The following is a 20,033-nucleotide window of genomic DNA, read 5'->3' as shown; positions in this document are numbered from 1 at the left end:
CAGTCTCAATTGGGACATGGACTGGATCAGGGAACGGTGTAGTCAGTGGGGTATGAGGCTGAACTCCAGTAAACTATTGATTAGCAGATCTCGTACAAATTTCCTACCCCATCCTCCCCTTCAGGTCAATGGAACTTTGCTGAATGAGTGTGAAGCCTTAACTATTCTAGGTGTAACTTTTGACTCGCATCTAACTTTTAAGAAACATCTAATGAAAGTTTCAGCAAATACCACACAAAAGTTAGATATTGTTCGTAAGGCCTCATATATTTATAACATTGATGAAATCAATGCAACCTGTTTTTAGGTCATTTGTACTTCCTTTACAGGCTGTTCTCTTCTGCCAGAGATTTATCTCTTAGATAGAGTGGTTCGTGGTGGTAGGTTTCTGTTTCCTAATAGTAGCATGGATGGTCTCTAGTTTGGCACTTACTCTAAGTTGTAATTCAACAGAGATCTTTCACATTCACAATTGATCCCTGATCCCCTTTATCTCCCAAGAGCAACCAAATTTGCTGGACATCAGCACCAATATGCAGTAAATGTGCCTCACTGTCAAACTTCTGTTCCAGAGGTCCTTTATTCCTCAAACTGCTGGACTGTAGAACAGCCTGCCAGAGGATGTCATGAAATTGGAACTTCAAAAGTTCAAGTAAAAATTCAATGCACTACTACCCTAATACTATGCTTCTTGCATTTTATTACTTTTTTTATCTATTTATCAATTTATTTATTTTTATAAGTGGGATTTTTTCTTTTTGCATTTCACTTTACTTCCTCTTAATTCTTCATAATGAACACCATATTCTTTGGTAGCTTGAATTTCAAGTCAGTGGCCCCTGTGGGCTTGTTCCATATGCATAAGCTTCAGCTACTGAATAATAATAATACAGTAGTAGTAGTAATAATAATAATAATAATAATATATACAAAATCTTAAACCAGAAGAATACCAACCTAAAGATACCAGCGAAAAACTTCGGCCTTCTGTTTTTGTCAAACCTCTTTCTATGCAAAAGAGAACAGGCAACACACTTGCAGGAAAACACTATAACAGAGGACATAAGGATCCAAAACACCACCTACATCCTTCACACATTCAGCTGTCTGTTGATCTTTCTCTTACAAATTTATGTTGAACAATAAAATACAAACCCATTCATACAATAAAAAATGAAAGCATCTTTAATGTGACTGTCACTCAGAATGCAACAAAGTATATTAACTTGACCACAGCCCCCCAAAAAAGTGCTGGCTTACAGCTAGTGAGTGGAGAACTCCCCCAACTATCACCAATTAACCACCTTGTTACCAAGTTTTAATGACTGATTCCAGCACACAGTGAGGAGTACTCTTATTTAAAAAGTTCTGGTTTGTATTTCCGTAAGAACAAATACAGACGCTCCTCTACTTACGAACTTTCACAGGTACGAACAACCGTGACTGTAAATTGAAACTGTATTTTACTGTATTATTATCATAATTTTATTATTATATTTAGGTTTTATATATCATTCATATTAATAAAATACTCTATAAAATACAGTACAGTATTAGTATTGTGTTTTAGTATGAAAAAACATAAATAATACTGTACGTATTGACTGTATATCAAGTTGGACTTTCGAACATCTCGATATGAACAGCCGTTCAGAAAGTAACTCATTCGTACATAGAAGAGCATCTGTAATATTCAAGATGATAACAGCTGCATAAACATAAACTGTTTAGGACTTGTGAAATTACTTATAAAAAGTTTTATCAAAAACTGGCTGTACCATACTATATAGACACTGTACCTCAAAACTTGTGCTGGCATCATTTGGGACTCTGGTGCTGCTTCTATCAAACTTTGCCAGGTATTAGTGGAATTCGGTATCACTGTGCCAAACTCAAAAAACCATTCTTCCAACATTCGACCCTGGGAGAAAAAGTTGCATATTTTCAGTGATACACAATAAAGAGTAATTAGTAGTGTGACAAAAGACTTTGAATAGAGTTTCTGTTATCTGCATGAAAACAGGAACAGCTAGTTTTGATAGCAGGTTAAACCTATGCCATGTACATTATTTCATTATAGAATTTGAGTTTCAAAGATTAATACAAAAAGATTCAGAAATTACTGTACACTTTAACATGTCTGTGACTGAGAGATATTTAGAAGCTGAACACCATTAACAAATGATAATTAACCAATGCCAACAAATGTATACATAACTTTCTCTTGAAAAAGGTAAAAAAAAAAAAAGTTTCATGAACTTACCTTATAATATACTCGTTGTTCCAATCGAAACTTTTCCATGGCATGAACTGATGAAAAGGAAATTTCACGAGAGACAGCTTTGCATTTCAGAATCTTTCTTGGTACTCTTGCTTCATGTTCCACATCTGGACTTGTGCTGCAGGAATAAAGTACAGTGACATTAAAAATTAGTTCTTGAACAATCCTGCTCCCCACAGATGGGGTACAACAGACAGTTTGCTTTGCACAGCACAAAGTAGGCAATGGTACTAAAGGTTCCTTGCAGCATACCTTTGGTCCCTAATTGGGCTGCTTTCTACATTTTACTTTGCATCCATTCTCCCTAATACCTTCTCACCTAGCTTTCAAACTTCATTACCTCTAGATCCAATTTTAATTTTTTATTTAGAAACAAATCCTTCAGGTGAGTCCTAAGAGTACAGAAATGAGAATCTGTGGTCTTGTTTTAATAACTATAAATACAGAATAGTACAGTATTACTTTGATTGTCCAAAAACTTACATCAGACTTTCTTGCAGATATTGGAAATTTGTGGATATAAAAAACCTTACGGATGTAAAACAGCAATTTCATAACCTTTTTTTTTTTTCATTATGTCACTAAACAGTAGTGTAAAAACAAAGAATACACAGGGCAGAACTGCACAAAATAAGAACTAATCTGTGCAGTAAACCGTATATAAAATATATTAAAGAAATTTAATATTGAAAGCCTCTCTCTCTCTCTCTCTCCACAGCAATAGCAAACCTGCCTTTATGAGCTGGACTTGAAATTTTTTTTTTTTTTTTTTTAAGAACAACCCAGAGAGAGAGAGAGAAATGGTGAGCAAATGCACAGCAACTGCAGGCTGTAGTATAACTCAATGTGATGGATATGTGTACATATACATACACACACATACATACAGTATACATTCTCAGTGTGTGTGTGTCTGCAGGGCTTAAAATGTATTAAGGGAGCACAGTATTGTTACTTATTTATTATGGCATACAAAAATTTCTGAAATCTTAGCACCATCTAAATCATGCCTTAGTTACTAGAGCTTAGACTATTGTATATCATTGGTTGAAGCCTTTGGTAAAAGTGTGTTGGGCTACATTACTGATTAGCAAATTCTGTTAATCACACTCAGTTAAAGGATATTAAGTAATCATGTAATGTACATGTAATTAAATTTACATTGTAAAAGTTCAGTTCATTTGTTGATTACTTGTAAATTGCACTTTTGTAGGCACTCATAATCATCTCTCTCTCTCTCTCTCTCTCTCTCTCTCTCTCTCTCTCTCTCTCTCTCTCTCTCTCTCTCTCTCTCTCTCTCTCTCTCTCTCTCTCTGCATGATTATCTTATTACAAGTTATTATCCCTTAATAACATGTAATTTATACAATTGGGCTTATCAGTGAATATACTGCATTACTGTTTACCAAAGGTTTCAGCATAAGCTGAAGTAGATTATGATGTGTTTTGGACATTGTAAGGATTTGTAAATTTTCATATGCAATACCATATAAGTACCAGTTAATAACCCAGATAGAGAAAGAGAAAGCAAGGAAACACAAAGCAAGTGTGCACTGTAGTTCACCTTAACATGAGGCATATGTGCACCTGTACACACAAATACATGTACATATGCACATGCACACACAGACTGACGTGATGGGTAAGAAAATTTGACGCAACACATCTCATCAATTTATACCAAATAGTTCAAGCTTTTCAGTTCACTGGTATGTCAACTTCTGAAAAGCTTATTTAATATTAAAATCAGTGAACTGTAAAAAACATAAAAACAAATTATTTTTAAAGTAAATGAAGAAAAATTACAATAATCAATATGCTGTACCATCCAGATTCAACTTCTTCAACTTACTGAGGCAACTGAATGGGCACAGCACACCAACATAAACAAGGCAATCAACTTGTGAGTGCTGGTATATACCTTATTTTTGTTTTAAGAATTTTTCTATTAAAAAGTGGGGCATGTCTTCGAAGTCAGAGCTTCTTTGACGCCAGGAAACATATTAATTTCTTATATATAATGTAAAATTTTGTTTTATTTTCAGATTTAAGTACTCATAAATTCATTGTCACCATTAGAGTTATCCATCGGAGGTAGGGAAGAAGGAGGGGATTTGAGTAGCAAAGAGCTTAATGTACACACAAACAAACAGCCAATGAAGAAACAAAACTTCTGTGACGTAGTCATGACACATCTCTATCAGCCACTCAAAGGCAATAAACAAAATGACGTATGACATCGTTACCTCTGAGCCAGTAACAGTTGCAGAAGCTCCCAAGTGCAAGATAGCTCTCCCAGCCATAAAACTTCTATGACTTTACTGTACTGTAGTCATGAAACATCTCTATCAGCCACTCAAAAGATGATTTAAAAAAATGACGTTTTGTATGTTGTTGCTTTTGAGCCAATAAATCTCGAGAGCTTCCAAGCAGACAAGGGCCCTCCCAGCCCTTCCCACTTAATGCCCCCTTTCCCAAATGATATTATCCTGATCTATCCCCTACAATAACCCTTTCTCAAGTGTGCTATATGAACTGTTAACAGCATTATAACTGTAGTTTTCCACCCACAGAGCACTGCAAACCAAACTGAAGGGTTGTGATTCATTTTTATTTATTGTGTATATATATCTACATATATATATATATTGGGGGCTGCACTTGCACGTGTATAATACTTAACAATCTTCGTGAAGACACTTAAAACTATTTCCACCTATTCTTCACTCAAACAGAAATGCTACAGACTACAAATATATAAATTGTCTTGCACAGCCCAGATATATCCACAGTTGTTGTACATTGCACTTCTAAGCTGTGATCAAAAGAAACCAATGAAAGCCAAGTGTTAGTTGTTTGAATACTTTTTTTTTTTTCCTTGAAGCCTTGTGATGTTGATAGCCTGGATCTGGACAGCAACCTGCTTTTCTTTGAATGCTAACATTCTCCTAATTATTATTATTATGTATCTATTATTATTATTGTTATTATTTATGATTATTATTAGACAGGAACTTTATAACAATGAGAGATTAAAAACTACAAGTGAAATGTGGAGAAATAGTTCAAGGCTAATTTCACTATAATTAGATAAACTATTGATTACCATTTGCATCAATACTGCACCTGTATATCATGAACTTTCCAATAACCTCATCACATGATGAAAGAATTGATTTTGTTGAGCCATGAATTTCCTGGCATGCTATTCTGACTTCACAGAATTGATTCCAGTATTGGATGACACGGTATACTTTGATACCAGCATTTTAACTGATTAGACATTCCTTGGGATATCTGAATTATGATGCAAATGAAATCTTGGTAGACTGATTCTATATTTTATTATATGGCACACACAATTTTTTCAATTCAAGGAATGGAGGTTGGGGGCCTTGGTATGTGGTGGGCAGTAAAAGAACAAGCAAATGAAAAAGAACCTATGATACTGTAGAGATATTACAAGAAACAGAAAGGGAAATAGGCACAACATATAACTGGAATGTGGCAAGGACCTTCAACAGATCAATAAATTCAAAAATATGTGAAGGAAGCGAAAAGCAAGTAACAATAAAAATAAAAATGTAGCAAAAATCATTTCACAAATATTGGAGGCCAAAAACAATAAAAAGTAGAAGGCTGTGTGGTGAAAAACACAGTATGAGGTTTTCTTATTCTTCCATACAAACAAAAAAAGGGCACCAAAAATATTACAAAACAACAATATGGAAATAAAAAAAAAAGCCAGTACAGTACCTAGAAAAGATTCATAATCAAGAAAGAGGTGGAAGCCTTGATAATAACAGAGGGTGAAGCTAATTCAGCCCTAAAGCAAAATAACTTCCAATTGTGAAGGTGAAAAAATCAAGCATACTTTTGAAGATTGCTAAAGTAAGGCATATAAGGAATTTGTGTGGTGGTAAATATTTCATTGTTATAATAAAAACAGGTTTACCAGAGCCTGAAGAGAAAATTTCTCAAAATATAGTTTGATTACAATAAGTTACATTCATGTATTTATCAGTAGACAATTAAACAATAAGTTACATTCATGTATTTATCAGTAGACAATTAACACTAAAAACTATTTCACTCTAAATGTTACTAACTCTAGTATAAGCTTAACACTAAAATGACATTTTTATTCTAAAATAATGTTTAACACATACTTACCTGTTAGTTACTAGCAGCGCCAGTCCGAATATCGGGTGATCGCCTCTACCTGCCCTCTGTCGGGTACTAGGAACTATTCCAACATGCTTCAGAATAATTTGCCTACCTGTCCCCGTGGGGAGGAGTGGACATGTTATGTAACTAAAGGTAAGTATGTGTTAAACATTATTTTAGAATAAAAATGTCATTTTAACACATACAACTTACCTGTTAGTTACATATTGATTCACCTTTAGGAGGTGGGGCAATGACAGCTAAAAAATTTTTGCAGGTTATTAAATGAAAATTTCTTAGTTCCTCACCTGCTAAGGTACTGATTCCACAGTTATCAGTAACCTGCTATCCTCAGAGCAATTAATGACCTGGTAAAACTTATTCAGTCACCTAGGACATGGCCGTGACAATACCACAAGTTGCCCCTGCTCAGGCGCAGCACAAACATCATGAATTACAAAAGGGGTCACCCAACACCAAAGAAAAAGTATAACCATAAAAACCAAAACCAACTGTGGGGTAAAACTAACCAACACTTACCCTCACAGACAACCATAAAACATATTTCACTTGTACATTTTTGCATGACACATGAAAGAGATGTGGAATATGTTCGACCTGCCATACAAACCTCATTCTTGATAACACTAGGTCAATGGGGGAATTTCAAAGGTAGCATTCACTCAAATTCAAAAAGAATTGTGCTCAATCAACCATTGTGTTAGGATAGCATGGATAGTCAAAGCAAAAATAGCTCTCCACCACCACTCAAAATGCTGGTACAGTAATAGATTTTTCATGAATGTGTATTCATCAAATCTGCAAAATTGCAAAAGAAACTGAAGGCAAATTTGAAACTAGTATTCCAAGAAAAAAAAGAAAAAGGATAATCAGTACTGTGACCAATCTTCATGACTTTGATAAAGAAGTAAATTGAAAGATAATTCTGAGCTATGAACAAAAGGGAGTCCCAACTTTCAAAAAAGTGTTAGCAGATATAAAACAAAATATTGGACACATTAGTACTGATACATTAATGGCTAATAGTTTTTGATAGAAAAAGATGATGTTCTCTCTTTGCAAAAAATTTATTATGCAATCTGATGATGCAAAAGGAAGGAATGTTGAATTACCAGTATATATTTAGATGAAGCAAAGGTTAAGTGTTAGCAAATGCTAGAGAGAAACAATCTCTTCTGAAGCACCAGGCTTTAAACAGCAAGCAGGAAGACGAAAACATAGTCTTGTTTTACACATAAGCTTACAGGATGATTTTATGCCAAATGCAAAATCACATTTCAAGCAAAAATTAAACGTGATTATCAGAACATTTACCACACGATATTTGAAAAATGGTTTCACACATTTCAGCTGTTATAGTTATGGATCATGCCTCCTGTCTTTCAGTTAAAATAGACATTCCATCAACATCTGCATAAAAAGGCAACAATTACAGAAAGACTCATTAAAAATGGGAAAAGTCCTGGGGATCATTTTTTGAAAAGCACAATACCTGTACAATGCTACAAATGGTGATATTATGCTCACACATTATTCATAATAGATGTATGATGGGGAAAGTTGCATGAGAGTATAGACATGAGTTATTAATCTTCTTGCTTACCTATGTCAGTATAACCCATAATGGAACAACTCTGGGGATAAGTAAAGGGAAAATAATTTTAAGACTTGATGGAACCTCTAAATGAATTATTGGAAGTATACCCTTATAAAAGACAACGGTTTCTTTTATCATCAGAACAATTCAATGACTCGTTTTAAGTGAAATTGATTCCTTTGATTAAGACCCTTGTACAGTGGTTTAGGAAAGCTCTGGCACACTTTTCAGTGACTTTCAGACAAGAGTTTAAAAATAGTAATTGGCAACTTTCACAAGGCCATCCCTCACGTGATATAATATCACTCTGACTGTCACCAGGTCATATGCAGCCTGTTACAATAAAAAGTAGACCCATACAGGAAATAATGATTGCACTGGTTTTTTTATCATCAAATTTCTTTCTGATGTTTTCTCTTTTGTTCTTATTGGGTTTAGCAGATGTTATTACTGTATATAACAAAGAGAGATAGAGAGAGAGAGGGCTTGATGGTGTGCAAGCTGAGCTGCTCGCTTCTCTAAAATAAATGCGCATTCTTTACTATAACTATTTGTATTTGTTTGCTCAGCATTGCTGCGACTAACTATGACACTGTCCTTCAAGATATTATGTAAATGATATATTGGACATACAGTCGACCCCCAATGTTCGTGGGGGATAGAGACCATAACCACCAGCAAATAGCTAAAATCCGTGAATATACTTGACACCCGCTCTAAAAATGCTTATAACTGCCTATTTTAATAATTTAAACACCAAATATACCTTAAAGTATATCGTCCTAAAACACTTTACAGTAATGTTTTAATATTTTCAAATCACTTTAATATACAGTAATTTTAATATTTCAATACCACTTTAAATATCATTTCAATATTTCTGAAAGGCGTAGCTGTAGGCACTGTAACAGCTGTAGGCACTGTAACAAGGTGAGAAAAACAGTTTAGGGAGCTGTACCACCGGGAGGGTTACTATAAGGAGGTCCCTCCTATAAGAGTTCACTATAAGGAGGGGAAGAAACCGGTTTATTACCAGTGCAAAGCTTACAAATCTGTTTCTTTCCCCAGGCTTACATAAGTCTCTCTGAGTTAAGAAGTATTTAAATATGCATTAAAAAAAAAATACACTTTATTGATATTTTGTTGCATTTACATTTTAATATTAACATTTGAAAATTAGTAAATAATTTTTTTATAAAAAAATTTATTTAGTCACAAAAATAACAGGAAAATACAGTAATTACTGAATATTGCTATCCAAAAAAATCTGAGACTAGGCAAATTTTCCTTGAATAATTTGGAGATACATTCCACAGAAAAAATCTGTGAACATGTGAAGCTGCAAATCCTGAACCACGAATAGTCAGGGGTCAACTGTAATATGAATAAATACATTTATCCGTACTCAACAATAGTTTTACAATCTATTCAACATTTTTCACATAGACCTATATGTTTGTTATAAGAAATAAATGTAAATAAATAAGTACAGTAGATCAATAAGCAAATGAATGCAGTGCATAATCAAACCATTACTACATAAAACTACAAATACAGAATTTAAAGATGAAAAAAAATAGCATAAATCCTAGGCCTACTCCCTTTCTCTGTATACTATACAAAAGTACGTATTCATACTGTATAATAATTTACATATAACATCTGCGTGAAGTATAGATGAGTCATTATCACGGGAAAGACATACTAGAATAAAACAAAATATCTCTAAAATATGCACTGAATATAAAAGCTCTATAATAAAATAAAGCCTTGATTCATATAATAGGCTTATGTACTGATACAAATATCCAATTCTGATATATCTATAGTGATATAAAGATCAAATCCTTATTGTAGACCTATAATGGTAGAGTGTCATTTTTGTAATAGGCCTATACTGAGAAGTACTGTATACTGTAAAGTTCTATTTTTTATAAATGATCTATAATAACATGAATGCCCAATTCTTATGATGGATGTTATGACAATAAAGCCTTTTTCTTTCTTATGAAATGAAGTAATATGACTGATATAAGACTCACAATTAAACAAGCTGAAATTCTTCTTGAGTGACCTTTCCACTTGGACCGTTAGTCCTGCCCTTTTAAAAATTCTACATAATAGCTTTTTTTATTTCAACTTTTACCCACATCACCTTATCTTCATGTAATCTAAATAAAGCTTGCTGTGTTTTCCTGTGATGCCAACAGTGAAGGTCCATCTCACTAAAGTTGAGCCTAGTGATTTGTGTTAAATGGTTTGTTTTCCTGCCCTCACAACAAGTGACGTTATGACAAACTGTCACTCCAATAAGGAGAAATAATATATATATATATATATATATATATATATATATATATATATATATATATATATATATATATATATATATATATATATATATATATATATATATATATATTATATTATATATATATATATATATATATTTTTTTATTTAGATTGATATTTTTTTGGGTGGGTATTTTTAACATCGACATTAATTATTCGAGTTTTAAACATAAATATTTGAATGTATGTAATAGTAAAAGTAAGTACTCAGTTATTGGGATTTTGAAGATCAACAAGTTCTGTACTTCAGTGCTCCAATTTCACCAAACAATAATTTTTGATTTCAAAATGTTTTGTTAAATTTGTTCATTCACGTTATCTTTCTGCAAAATTTCTACATAAAATATTGTTTGCATGCATATTAATCTTATTCTGACTGTAAAGTTTGGTTTCTGTGTGATTTTCAAAAGAAAAATATATCTTTTGGTGAGCAAAATTCACTGAAAAGTGTGCCAGAACTTTCCAGAGCAACTATACAAATAATCTTTTCTGCACATCTATTTATAGAAATAAAAATATAATGTGCGTGCATGCAGCACATGTTTTAATTCAAGAATCAGCCAAACTGAATGTATGTATATATACAATAAAAAGAATATATATCTTCTGTAAAAAATTACTGTACACTAAATCCATGTCATTTGTGAATACACAAACTTCAGATAAACATGTGCAGTACATTAAGGATGATTTTTTTCACTCTACATGTTGAACAGTAAATTACAATCCTGTCATGGAATTGAAAAATACAATCCTGCTAATGAGAAATAACTTGCTAAATAGGAAATAAATATTTAAACTACTTAACTAAACTGTTCCTGAAAATACAAGCATAAAACTTGTGAATGCTTGTTTGTGCATTCAACACATTATCATTCTCAAAAGGAATGAAATGAAAGACAAAATTAATGGTTTACGGGAGATTTACAAGAATAAATGTATCTGACAAAACTGCTTGTTAGATGAGATCAAAATCTTTGTACATGGAAAATTCTGTCCCCCCTTTGGCTTCAGGAATGAGTTTTAGCACTCATCACTGCCTAAAAATGAAATGCATTAAAAATATAAAGGTTAATCAATCAATTAGCCATTGAAACCAACAGTACAGTGCCTGTAACATGTATAATGGGCAGTAAAACCTTAAAGTCACTAACAAAATATAAAAAAAGCACAAAGCAAAGGGGCACACACATCATCAAAGAGAAGGAAAGGTGATTCAAAAAGAAATGAAAAGAAGCACCAAGGAGTATATAGGAGCACCAAGCTGTAGCTAACTTTAAATCTTTTATAAGATTTGTTAAGAAATTGGTTTTAATATACTGTAATGACTCATCTTAGTTTCCTTGATGCCGTACTTTTGAGTGCTGAAACAAAAATTTATGCTTACAGTAGTAAATTGTAATGCTGCACTTACAAATCATCAGTTCCTTGCCACAAAATCTTGCCACTGTCTGCATCTCGAAGGTTCATCCAATTACTATGTAATAAGTTAAGGGTAAAAAATACTGGCAACTTTACACCAATTACTACATTAAAATTGTTGTACAGTATTAGCAAAAGTTAACTTTCAAGTGAGGAAGCCTCAGTGGAGAAGCAGCTAATCTGTTACATACTTATATTGTTCTACTGTAACTACATCTAAGCTCTTAGTTAAGCAGAGAGATTCTTAAGTCTTAGCCTATTTAAAGGTAGTCCAACAACTTGGGTTGTTTCACTGATGGTTTTGAAACTGGCAACATTTAATGTGCCCTTACTAATGAACTTTATTTTTCTAGGCTTTGAACTAGTTGAAGGATCATAATTACCTCATTATGAGCTCCTTAACCCAAAGGGGTTAAGTGCACATATACTTAACTCCTTTGGGTTAATGAGGTAATTATGATCCTTCAACTAGTTCAAAGCCTAGAAAAATAAAGTTCATTAGTAAGGGCACATTATATGTTGCCAGTTTCAAAACCATCAGTAAGATGATGATTACCAAAGCGCATTATTTCTCCTTGCTTGCAGAATAGTGAGAAATTCTAACTCGACAAGCTAACCAGCCTATGCCTGAAAAAATTAAAACAGGTAATGAAAAGCCCATTTAAGATGGCAAAAATTTTCATTCCAAATACAGTAGATTACACTCACTCTCAAACTAGTAATTACAGTATGCTGCACAAATAAAATAAATTGCATGTGCCCAAATATAGGAGGCAAATTTAGCTCTATATACTCCTTAAATTCCGATGTGTATAGAAAACAAAATTCTTGTCTTAATTTGATCTTGCCTCATTCAAACTATAAACTTAGCGACTTCCTTAAATAAATTTGGCACAATAATGGTGCACAGGTATTTAAGCCTTTTCTGCCCAACCCAGGCAAAGACATGGTGTGGTTTTTCTCAATACCAAAATCAAAATTTCACATTTCAGCATGGTTCCCTTGAAACCAATTTTCAAAACATCACACTCCATTTCCAATTTTGGTACAATGTGGTACACAAGTGACATCATTACTCTCATGTTCTACTGTGAAAAAAATATGTGTAGAAATCATATCTATAATGGGGGACAATATAATGTCCTACTCATATTCTAATAGTGCTTTTCACACGTGTCTTCTTGTCTTTTATGCACTACAAAGAAATACCTGGTTGTTAGTGGACATTGTTTTTGAAACTGAAGAATATGGATTATACCTGAAAGACTGTAACAGCGCTATAGGCGCATTAGTTCAGCCCCAGACCATCTAGCATGGCTATGCATATGCACTGGAAAATATTAACCTTCCAATTTCCAAGCTCAAGACATGGAGCATGTTTATGGATAAGTTTCTGGAGGAAAGGAAGGGGTGTAGCTAAGCTCTGGCTAGGGCACAATGAGGTAGCCTAATCTAAGTGAAATTAGGAGAATACAAGGTTCCTGTTGGGTCAACGTTCCCCAGTCAGGGTAGAACACTGTATTCTAAGCAAAATTACACTAGGTTAGGTCAGCATGTATCTGTTGTCACTGGCCTTTCAATATTTTTTAATGTTTCCTTTAGTGATGGCATCTTACATGTAAAGCACAGACAGTACTTCTGAAAATGTGTGATAATTTCCCAACATGATGCAATTATATACTAATGATGAACAACTGAGATTAGTGTGTTTTATTTTATCCATCTCCACCGAGCTGGGTGCCATGCTGAGCAATATTGCATGTGTGCAAACATTTCACATTTTATGCTCCAGCCATCAAAAAATGCAAAGCAATTTTAGTCAATAAGGAGACCTTAAATGAAAATGTTATATCTAACCGATGTCTTCTAGACATCAATACAGACTCCAAACATCACACAGTACAGTACTTCAGTTCTCACCATCCACAGTGTGAAAAAATAAATAAAATTGTGATTCTCACTGACTACAACAAACATCAGTTTTATGGAAACAAACATCTGCAACTGCGAACAACCACACATCTCCCCAAAAGATTTTTGCTGCTCTCCTTTGTGTTCGATCCATATGGGAAGGGGGGGCACTCTTTCCAATGGCCTTGCAAGGAGTACTGTATAAAGTAGTACTATATTAGTTTCTTTATACCTTTCCTTTGGCATTGGCTGCATTACTTTGTCCCACTGGTTTCTCATCTGTTTCCCTTAGTCACATCTTACCTGTCCAACTCCTTTGAAAATGTTGAAAATTTCACCTCTTGTTTAAACATATTCTTCAAGTGTGCATCATATATGAATCCAGAAATGTGACTAAATGGTCATACTGAATTATATCAATTTTACAATGGTGATATTATAATGTATATTATTCAAGTGATGTTGTTACACTTGTATACTACAAAATGATCTAGCACAGGGTTGCTCTGGAGTTAGGCTATGGGGAGGGGGGGTGGGACTAGAATACAATATCTGTGGTGATCTTATATAAACCAAGAGTGCTGGGTAGGGTACCAGACTTTCAGGTTAGGATATATATAATATCCTAGATGGTGTTACAATGGTTGGGGGGGTATAGAATTTAGGCCAGAGACCAAGGGCTGGGCTGTCATGTATGTCACAACACTGGTGACGAGGATGGGATTTGAACCCATGCAGGGATGAGGAGGAGGATTAGGAATAAGTTAGATCTTATGTATCCTAGCTTGCAGAGTCAGTTAGAACAGAAAGGTTATGATCAAGTAAAAAAACTACCTGAGGTAAGACATTTCCCTCCTTCAAGTTGCATTATGGTAAGATCATACCATACACCAGAAAAATGGGCACAAGGAGAAGCTGTCAGAAAGATATGAAATTTATATTATGTTAATGTCAGTGGGAAGATTGTAAAACATAATTTTGACCAGTTGCAGTCATTCAGTAGAAAAAATACAGAAGTACAAGTTTCAAATACCTCAGACTTAATTCAGTCAGAAGTGCAAACTGCTCACCAAGACGTTGAACCACCAACTGTAAATACAGAAGAAAATCTTGCACAAGCTCAGAACACACCTATAACACTCCCTAACAGAATGAGTAGAGAAAAACCTCCTGAAAGATTAGATCTGTAAGCGCTGAGAAACAGTTGTGTTTCTTAGTCACAGGTAAAGGGGGGAGGAGACTGTCACGTATGTCATAACAAGGACCCCTGAGGTCATTCAGCACTGAAACAGTAATTGACAGTAAAAAGTTTGAAAGGTGTAACAGGAGGAAAACCTTGCAGTTGCACTATGAAATAATTGTATGCGGTGCATTGACGGCACTACCCCCGTATGAGAAAATCTCACATTTATGTAGGAATCTCCTAAATTCCATTCTGGAAAAGTCTGAATTAAGTTCCAATTACTTTGAGTGTTTTGAACATCCTATGTGAACAATGATCATCCACCAAGTTACTAGTTTACTATGGCCCAATAAAATGGGCTCCCAAAAGAAAACTGCAACCAATGAAATTTGCCAAAAGACCGGGCTTGGCAACGTCACCTTTATTGACACACATTTAGGCATGAGACTGCTTCTGAGACAACATACCTAACCTAAGGCTGCACCCACTTCAGGGGCCACCCAGAGTATACATCATTTGAATAGGGCCTCAGCTACTGGAGTTGATACATTTATGAACTGGTCTCCCCGTGCAGTAATAACGTACGCAAATAAAAGGCGAGTGTTGTTAAGGATACAAGGATTGTGCCACAATGCTTACGTTGACTTAATGTAGGCTATGTCAAACCTAGCCCGTTATAAAGTATTCAAGATGAAATGTAACCAAACCCATGCTGATAATATTCAGGCCGAACAACTTATTTAATGTGACCTACTTTGCATTCACATAAATGCTTGGACAAAGCCATTTTGAAGGGTCAAGATCATAATGTCGCGACCTTATTATCTAATTTATGACGATCCAAATCATCAACTGTTATGTTTACTTGGTTTCCCTTGGCAACCACCAAAGACCACCAACAGCAATTCGTTCATTAACACACTCTTATTTTCAACAAATGCCTCAAAGGATACATCTTGAAACCCTGCAGGATATCTTCCGATCTCGACGGCATGGCTAGACGAGGAAATAATGTCTGTTTTGAACAGAGAAAGGATCCCAAACCCTCTCACAACAAAGCGAGTTTACACGTCAGCCTCAAATTCCCGACTACTGACTGACAGTGACTCCCTCCCGGTCCTCCGTCGCCTGTCGGGCAGCTTGGGCCTAGGTCGGGCTCCGTCTCTTCCGGGGATGGGGGGACCCCACCACCTCGTTGGGATGGGAACACTTCACTTCCACCGCTCCCTACATAACCATATAAACAGAACTTGGTTTTATATTAATTTCATGTGCGCTGACCAAAGAGTGTTAGGCAATTTATGCTGATCTTTGAAAATCCTGCACAAACACTTCGACCACAAAAGCTTAACAGTTCGCTGAAACCTAATAGTTGTTCCTCCAAAGTCTACATTTTATTCGCACGTAATTTGATCGATCTGATTAAAGTACTCGTTCGTGATGTGTGTCAAGGTTCCACTCTTCCAGCTGTTTAATGAATATTTTTATTACAAATTTAAAGCTCCATTTGTTATGTTTCCCGAATGCTTTAGTGTGGGTTTAGACGGGGAAAAGGGAGCGTGAATCAAGTGTTTGTTGTGAACCATTTTCTTGAGAAGTTTTAAAGCAAAAGTAAAAAGTTGTATGTAGCTTACATTGACGTAAAAGAAGCTAATTATAAAACTTATAAAGAATCATTGTATAGAAGGTAAGTTGCTGAGATTGAGAAAAGTTTTTATGATATAGGTGAGAGTGGCTGGTTCAGTGCAAAAAATTAGCTAAGTAAAGTTGTGTTGTCTTTGTGGTTGTTTGATAGCTTTATGGATAGAATGTTGCAAGAAATCAGAGAAAGCACAACAGATGTAGGAATGGCTGATGGAGAAAAACAGTAGGCTTACTGACTGGTGATAATGAAGATAAACTAATGAGATAAGTGTAAGAATTTGACAGTTTTGCAAGTACGCTTGAGCATGAGACAGATAATGATAGCAATAGTGACCTAGGAAGAAGGAGCAGTGAATGTTAGCATAGACGATGAGAGACGTAAAGCAGTAGATTCCTAAAGTATTGGGAAGTTAATATTTTGGATGATGGTAGGATAAGAGAAAAAGCAAGTCACAAAGTAGATGAAGCAAGAAAGGCAGCAGTGTGCGTGCATAGGACTGGAGGGAATCTGGGAGTACCTATGGAAGTCAATGTTGGATTGTATGAAAGGATTGTAAAATCCACTCTCCTGCATGGAAATGGAGTGGCAATGCTAAATGAAAACAGGGAAAGTAGGTGAAATTTGTAGAGATGACTGCTGGTACAAAATAATTATAAGGATTGTGAAGTCAAAGAAGACAGAACTGGGTACTAATTGATTTACCTGGGCATAAGGTACACAGCAGCATGCGGACGGAAACGTGGTGCTCGAACCCAGGTCTCCGTGAACCGCACCTGAGTGAGAGCAATTTGTGTTTGTTAACAGTTAATCAAATAACAATAACAAGAGACATAATGTACATACAGTGATAAAATATATATTGGCGAAAAGGCCAGGAAATTCTTCATAAAAATATATACATGAGATTCTTGCTGCGTTGATAGATGCGATACATGATCGTAATTAATGGGTAACGAAGACGTCTTTACAAGTAACCCCCCCACAAGACAATTATTATAAAATAATGATTGGAAGATCTGTTGAATGTTAATCACGGTATCTTCTTGGGGGCAGGAGCCAACCCCGAATTCTTGATATCTGCGGTTGTGGGGCGGTTTCGACTGCCGAGTTCTGGGCGGATGACATCCTTAGTGCAGCCCTTGTGATGTCCTCGGCCTCGTTTCGGGATGCCGATCTTGTAAAGTCCCTGCTCAACGCGTTCTCTGTGGAGAACATCCCATTTTCTGCGGTGCCTTTCCACGACTTAAGGTCGAGCGAAATATATATTTATCATCACAATTGTAAACCGTGTATATGTTGTCTTTTAAGCAATCATGTATTATGTACAAGTAACAAGTTATTTATTTCATATGACAGGCCTTGTTTATCACTTTGTTCTCTGTATGAACCTGTCCTGTTTTTTAAGGAACTAGTTTGACCTCAGGTCACCTGTAAATCTCTGTACCAGCGGTCTCTGCGAACTACGCAAACGTCCGCATCTCGCTTTATAAGCAGCTAATTTTCATCAATAAATCAGCAATACTTGTCTCCCTACTCATTATTTCGCACCTCTCTCACAATTTCTTCATCCGAGGTCTTGTTTTGTGGAGGAATTCTGGGACGTCTACCGGTTTCCACCCGGGTTCTGCTGTCCATTAGGAAGGCTGGCTTTAACCTGTCAATAGATATTCAGTCTCCCCTCCCATGGATGTTGACGAGGTAGGCCTTAGATGTTCTACTGACGACTCGGTATGGTCTTCTGTATAGTCTGGTCAAGGGTGGGAGGTGGGCGTCGTTCATAATGAAGACGTGTGTACAGGTTTTCAGGCCTTCTGGGCTGAAATTGTGGGTCCTGTCTGCAAAAGTCTTGCGGCAAGGCGCGAACTTCTTTGCAATTTCTCTTACCCTTGGAAGGGGTGTACCCAGGTCGTCCGGCTCTGTGGGGAAGAATTCTCCAGGTACGGCCAATACTTCGCCGTAGACTTTTTCTGCAGGAGATTCCTTGCCGTTTGCCCTTGGTGTGGTGCAGAGACCCGGCAGGACCCAGGGCAGCTGAGCCTTCCAATTCTCGTCAGTACAACGAGCCATCAGAGCTGCTTTCAATGAACGGTGGGTCCTTTCCACCATACCGTTGGCCGCAGGGTTGTACGCTGTCGTACTGTGAAGTGTTGTCCCCATTAGGCGTGCCAGGGAGACCCAGAGTTCCGACAAGAATGCCGGGCCCCTGTCTGTAGTTAAATCGTCTGGCACACCAAAATGGCTTATCCAACTTGATAGTATGGCTTCTGCACAGGTGCTTGTTGATGCTTCTACCATTGGGGTTGCTTCCGGCCATCTTGTGGAACGGTCTATGACTGTCAGAGGTATCTGGTGTCCCCTGGTTGCGGCAGAGCTCCTATGACATCTACGTGGATGTGCCCGAAATGCCATCATGGTTGAGGGAAGTCTCTGATGCCTGATTCCGTGTGCCTTGTGATCTTACTTGTTTGGCACGGTATGCAGTTCTTCGCCCATTCTCGTTCATCCTTCCTGATCCCGTGCCACACAAATTTCTCTGTCATCTGGCGCATTGTTGTTCATCCTGATGGATGGGACAACCCGTGGATGATGTCGAACGCCTGCTTTCTTCATGACACGGGTATCAGGGGGCGTGGGTGGCCTGTGCTGGTGTCACAGAGAAGTGTCGATCCGGATTCACCTATTGGCGCGCCTTCCCACTTCAGTGTGGTAATTGCCGTGCGGTAAGCTGCTGTTCCCAGGTCTGCGGCCTGTTCCTTCACCAGGTCTTTGTAGTCTATGCCCAGGTGGACTGAATTTATTTCAGTCCTTGATAGGGCATTGGGTATCGGGTTCGCCTTGCCCGGGATGTAACTGATGGTGCATCCGAATTCGGAGATAGCAGCCAGGTGACGTTGCTGTCTTGCCAACCATGCGTCTCCCCCCCTTCATAAATGCATGTACCAACGGCTTGTGGTCTGTCAGGATGGTGAATGGGCTGCCGTCCAGGAGGTGTGTGAAGTGCTGCACAGCTTGGTAGATTGCCAGCAGTTCCCTGTCGAATGCACTGTAGCGGGTCTCCGGCGGCTTTAACTTGCGGCTAAAAAACGCAAGCAGGCAAAGGGCAACCGTCTACTATATGCTCCAGCACGGCTTGTAAGGTGTCAAAGAAACGAGCAGGTAAAAGTTACTGCTACTTTATTACAGATCCAGGCAGTTTATATAGTGGCCGACTGACGCCGGCCCGCGAGAGACAATGGAATTGACTGTGACCTGAGGTCGAAACAATAAACAATAATATGCAGTGAACGAGTACAAATTACAATACAAAACATACAGAACTACAATATGGATACAGTCTTGATGCCTGTGAATGAAGAAACATGTGATACACAATGTGTGACATTTGTATAAATACGCATAAAGTAAAAATGATTAAAAATGCGTGACCTGGCACGTTTTAGGCGTGACTAATTGA

General features: G+C 36.5%; 1 protein-coding gene across 1 annotated transcript in view; it reads right to left on the bottom strand.

The window, feature by feature from the left end:
- PrBP (Prenyl-binding protein) overlaps positions 1 to 16,204 on the bottom strand; it is a 29,900-nt gene extending 13,696 nt beyond the window's left edge. The window contains exons 1-4 of the mRNA XM_067120650.1: positions 15,888 to 16,204; positions 11,833 to 11,895; positions 2,264 to 2,399; positions 1,800 to 1,921 (exon numbers count right to left, since the gene is read on the bottom strand). Of these exons, the coding sequence (XP_066976751.1) occupies positions 1,800 to 1,921; positions 2,264 to 2,399; positions 11,833 to 11,895; positions 15,888 to 15,928 (362 nt within the window). The 5' untranslated portion in view covers positions 15,929 to 16,204. The remainder of the gene's footprint in view (positions 1 to 1,799; positions 1,922 to 2,263; positions 2,400 to 11,832; positions 11,896 to 15,887) is intronic.
- Positions 16,205 to 20,033: the final 3,829 nt, after the last annotated feature.

This window comes from Macrobrachium rosenbergii, chromosome 2 (assembly GCF_040412425.1).
Source record: "Macrobrachium rosenbergii isolate ZJJX-2024 chromosome 2, ASM4041242v1, whole genome shotgun sequence".
In the NCBI taxonomy this organism is placed as follows: domain Eukaryota; kingdom Metazoa; phylum Arthropoda; class Malacostraca; order Decapoda; family Palaemonidae; genus Macrobrachium; species Macrobrachium rosenbergii.
The sequence above is the reverse complement of the archived record's forward strand: the minus strand, read 5'-3'. Positions and strand labels throughout refer to the sequence as shown.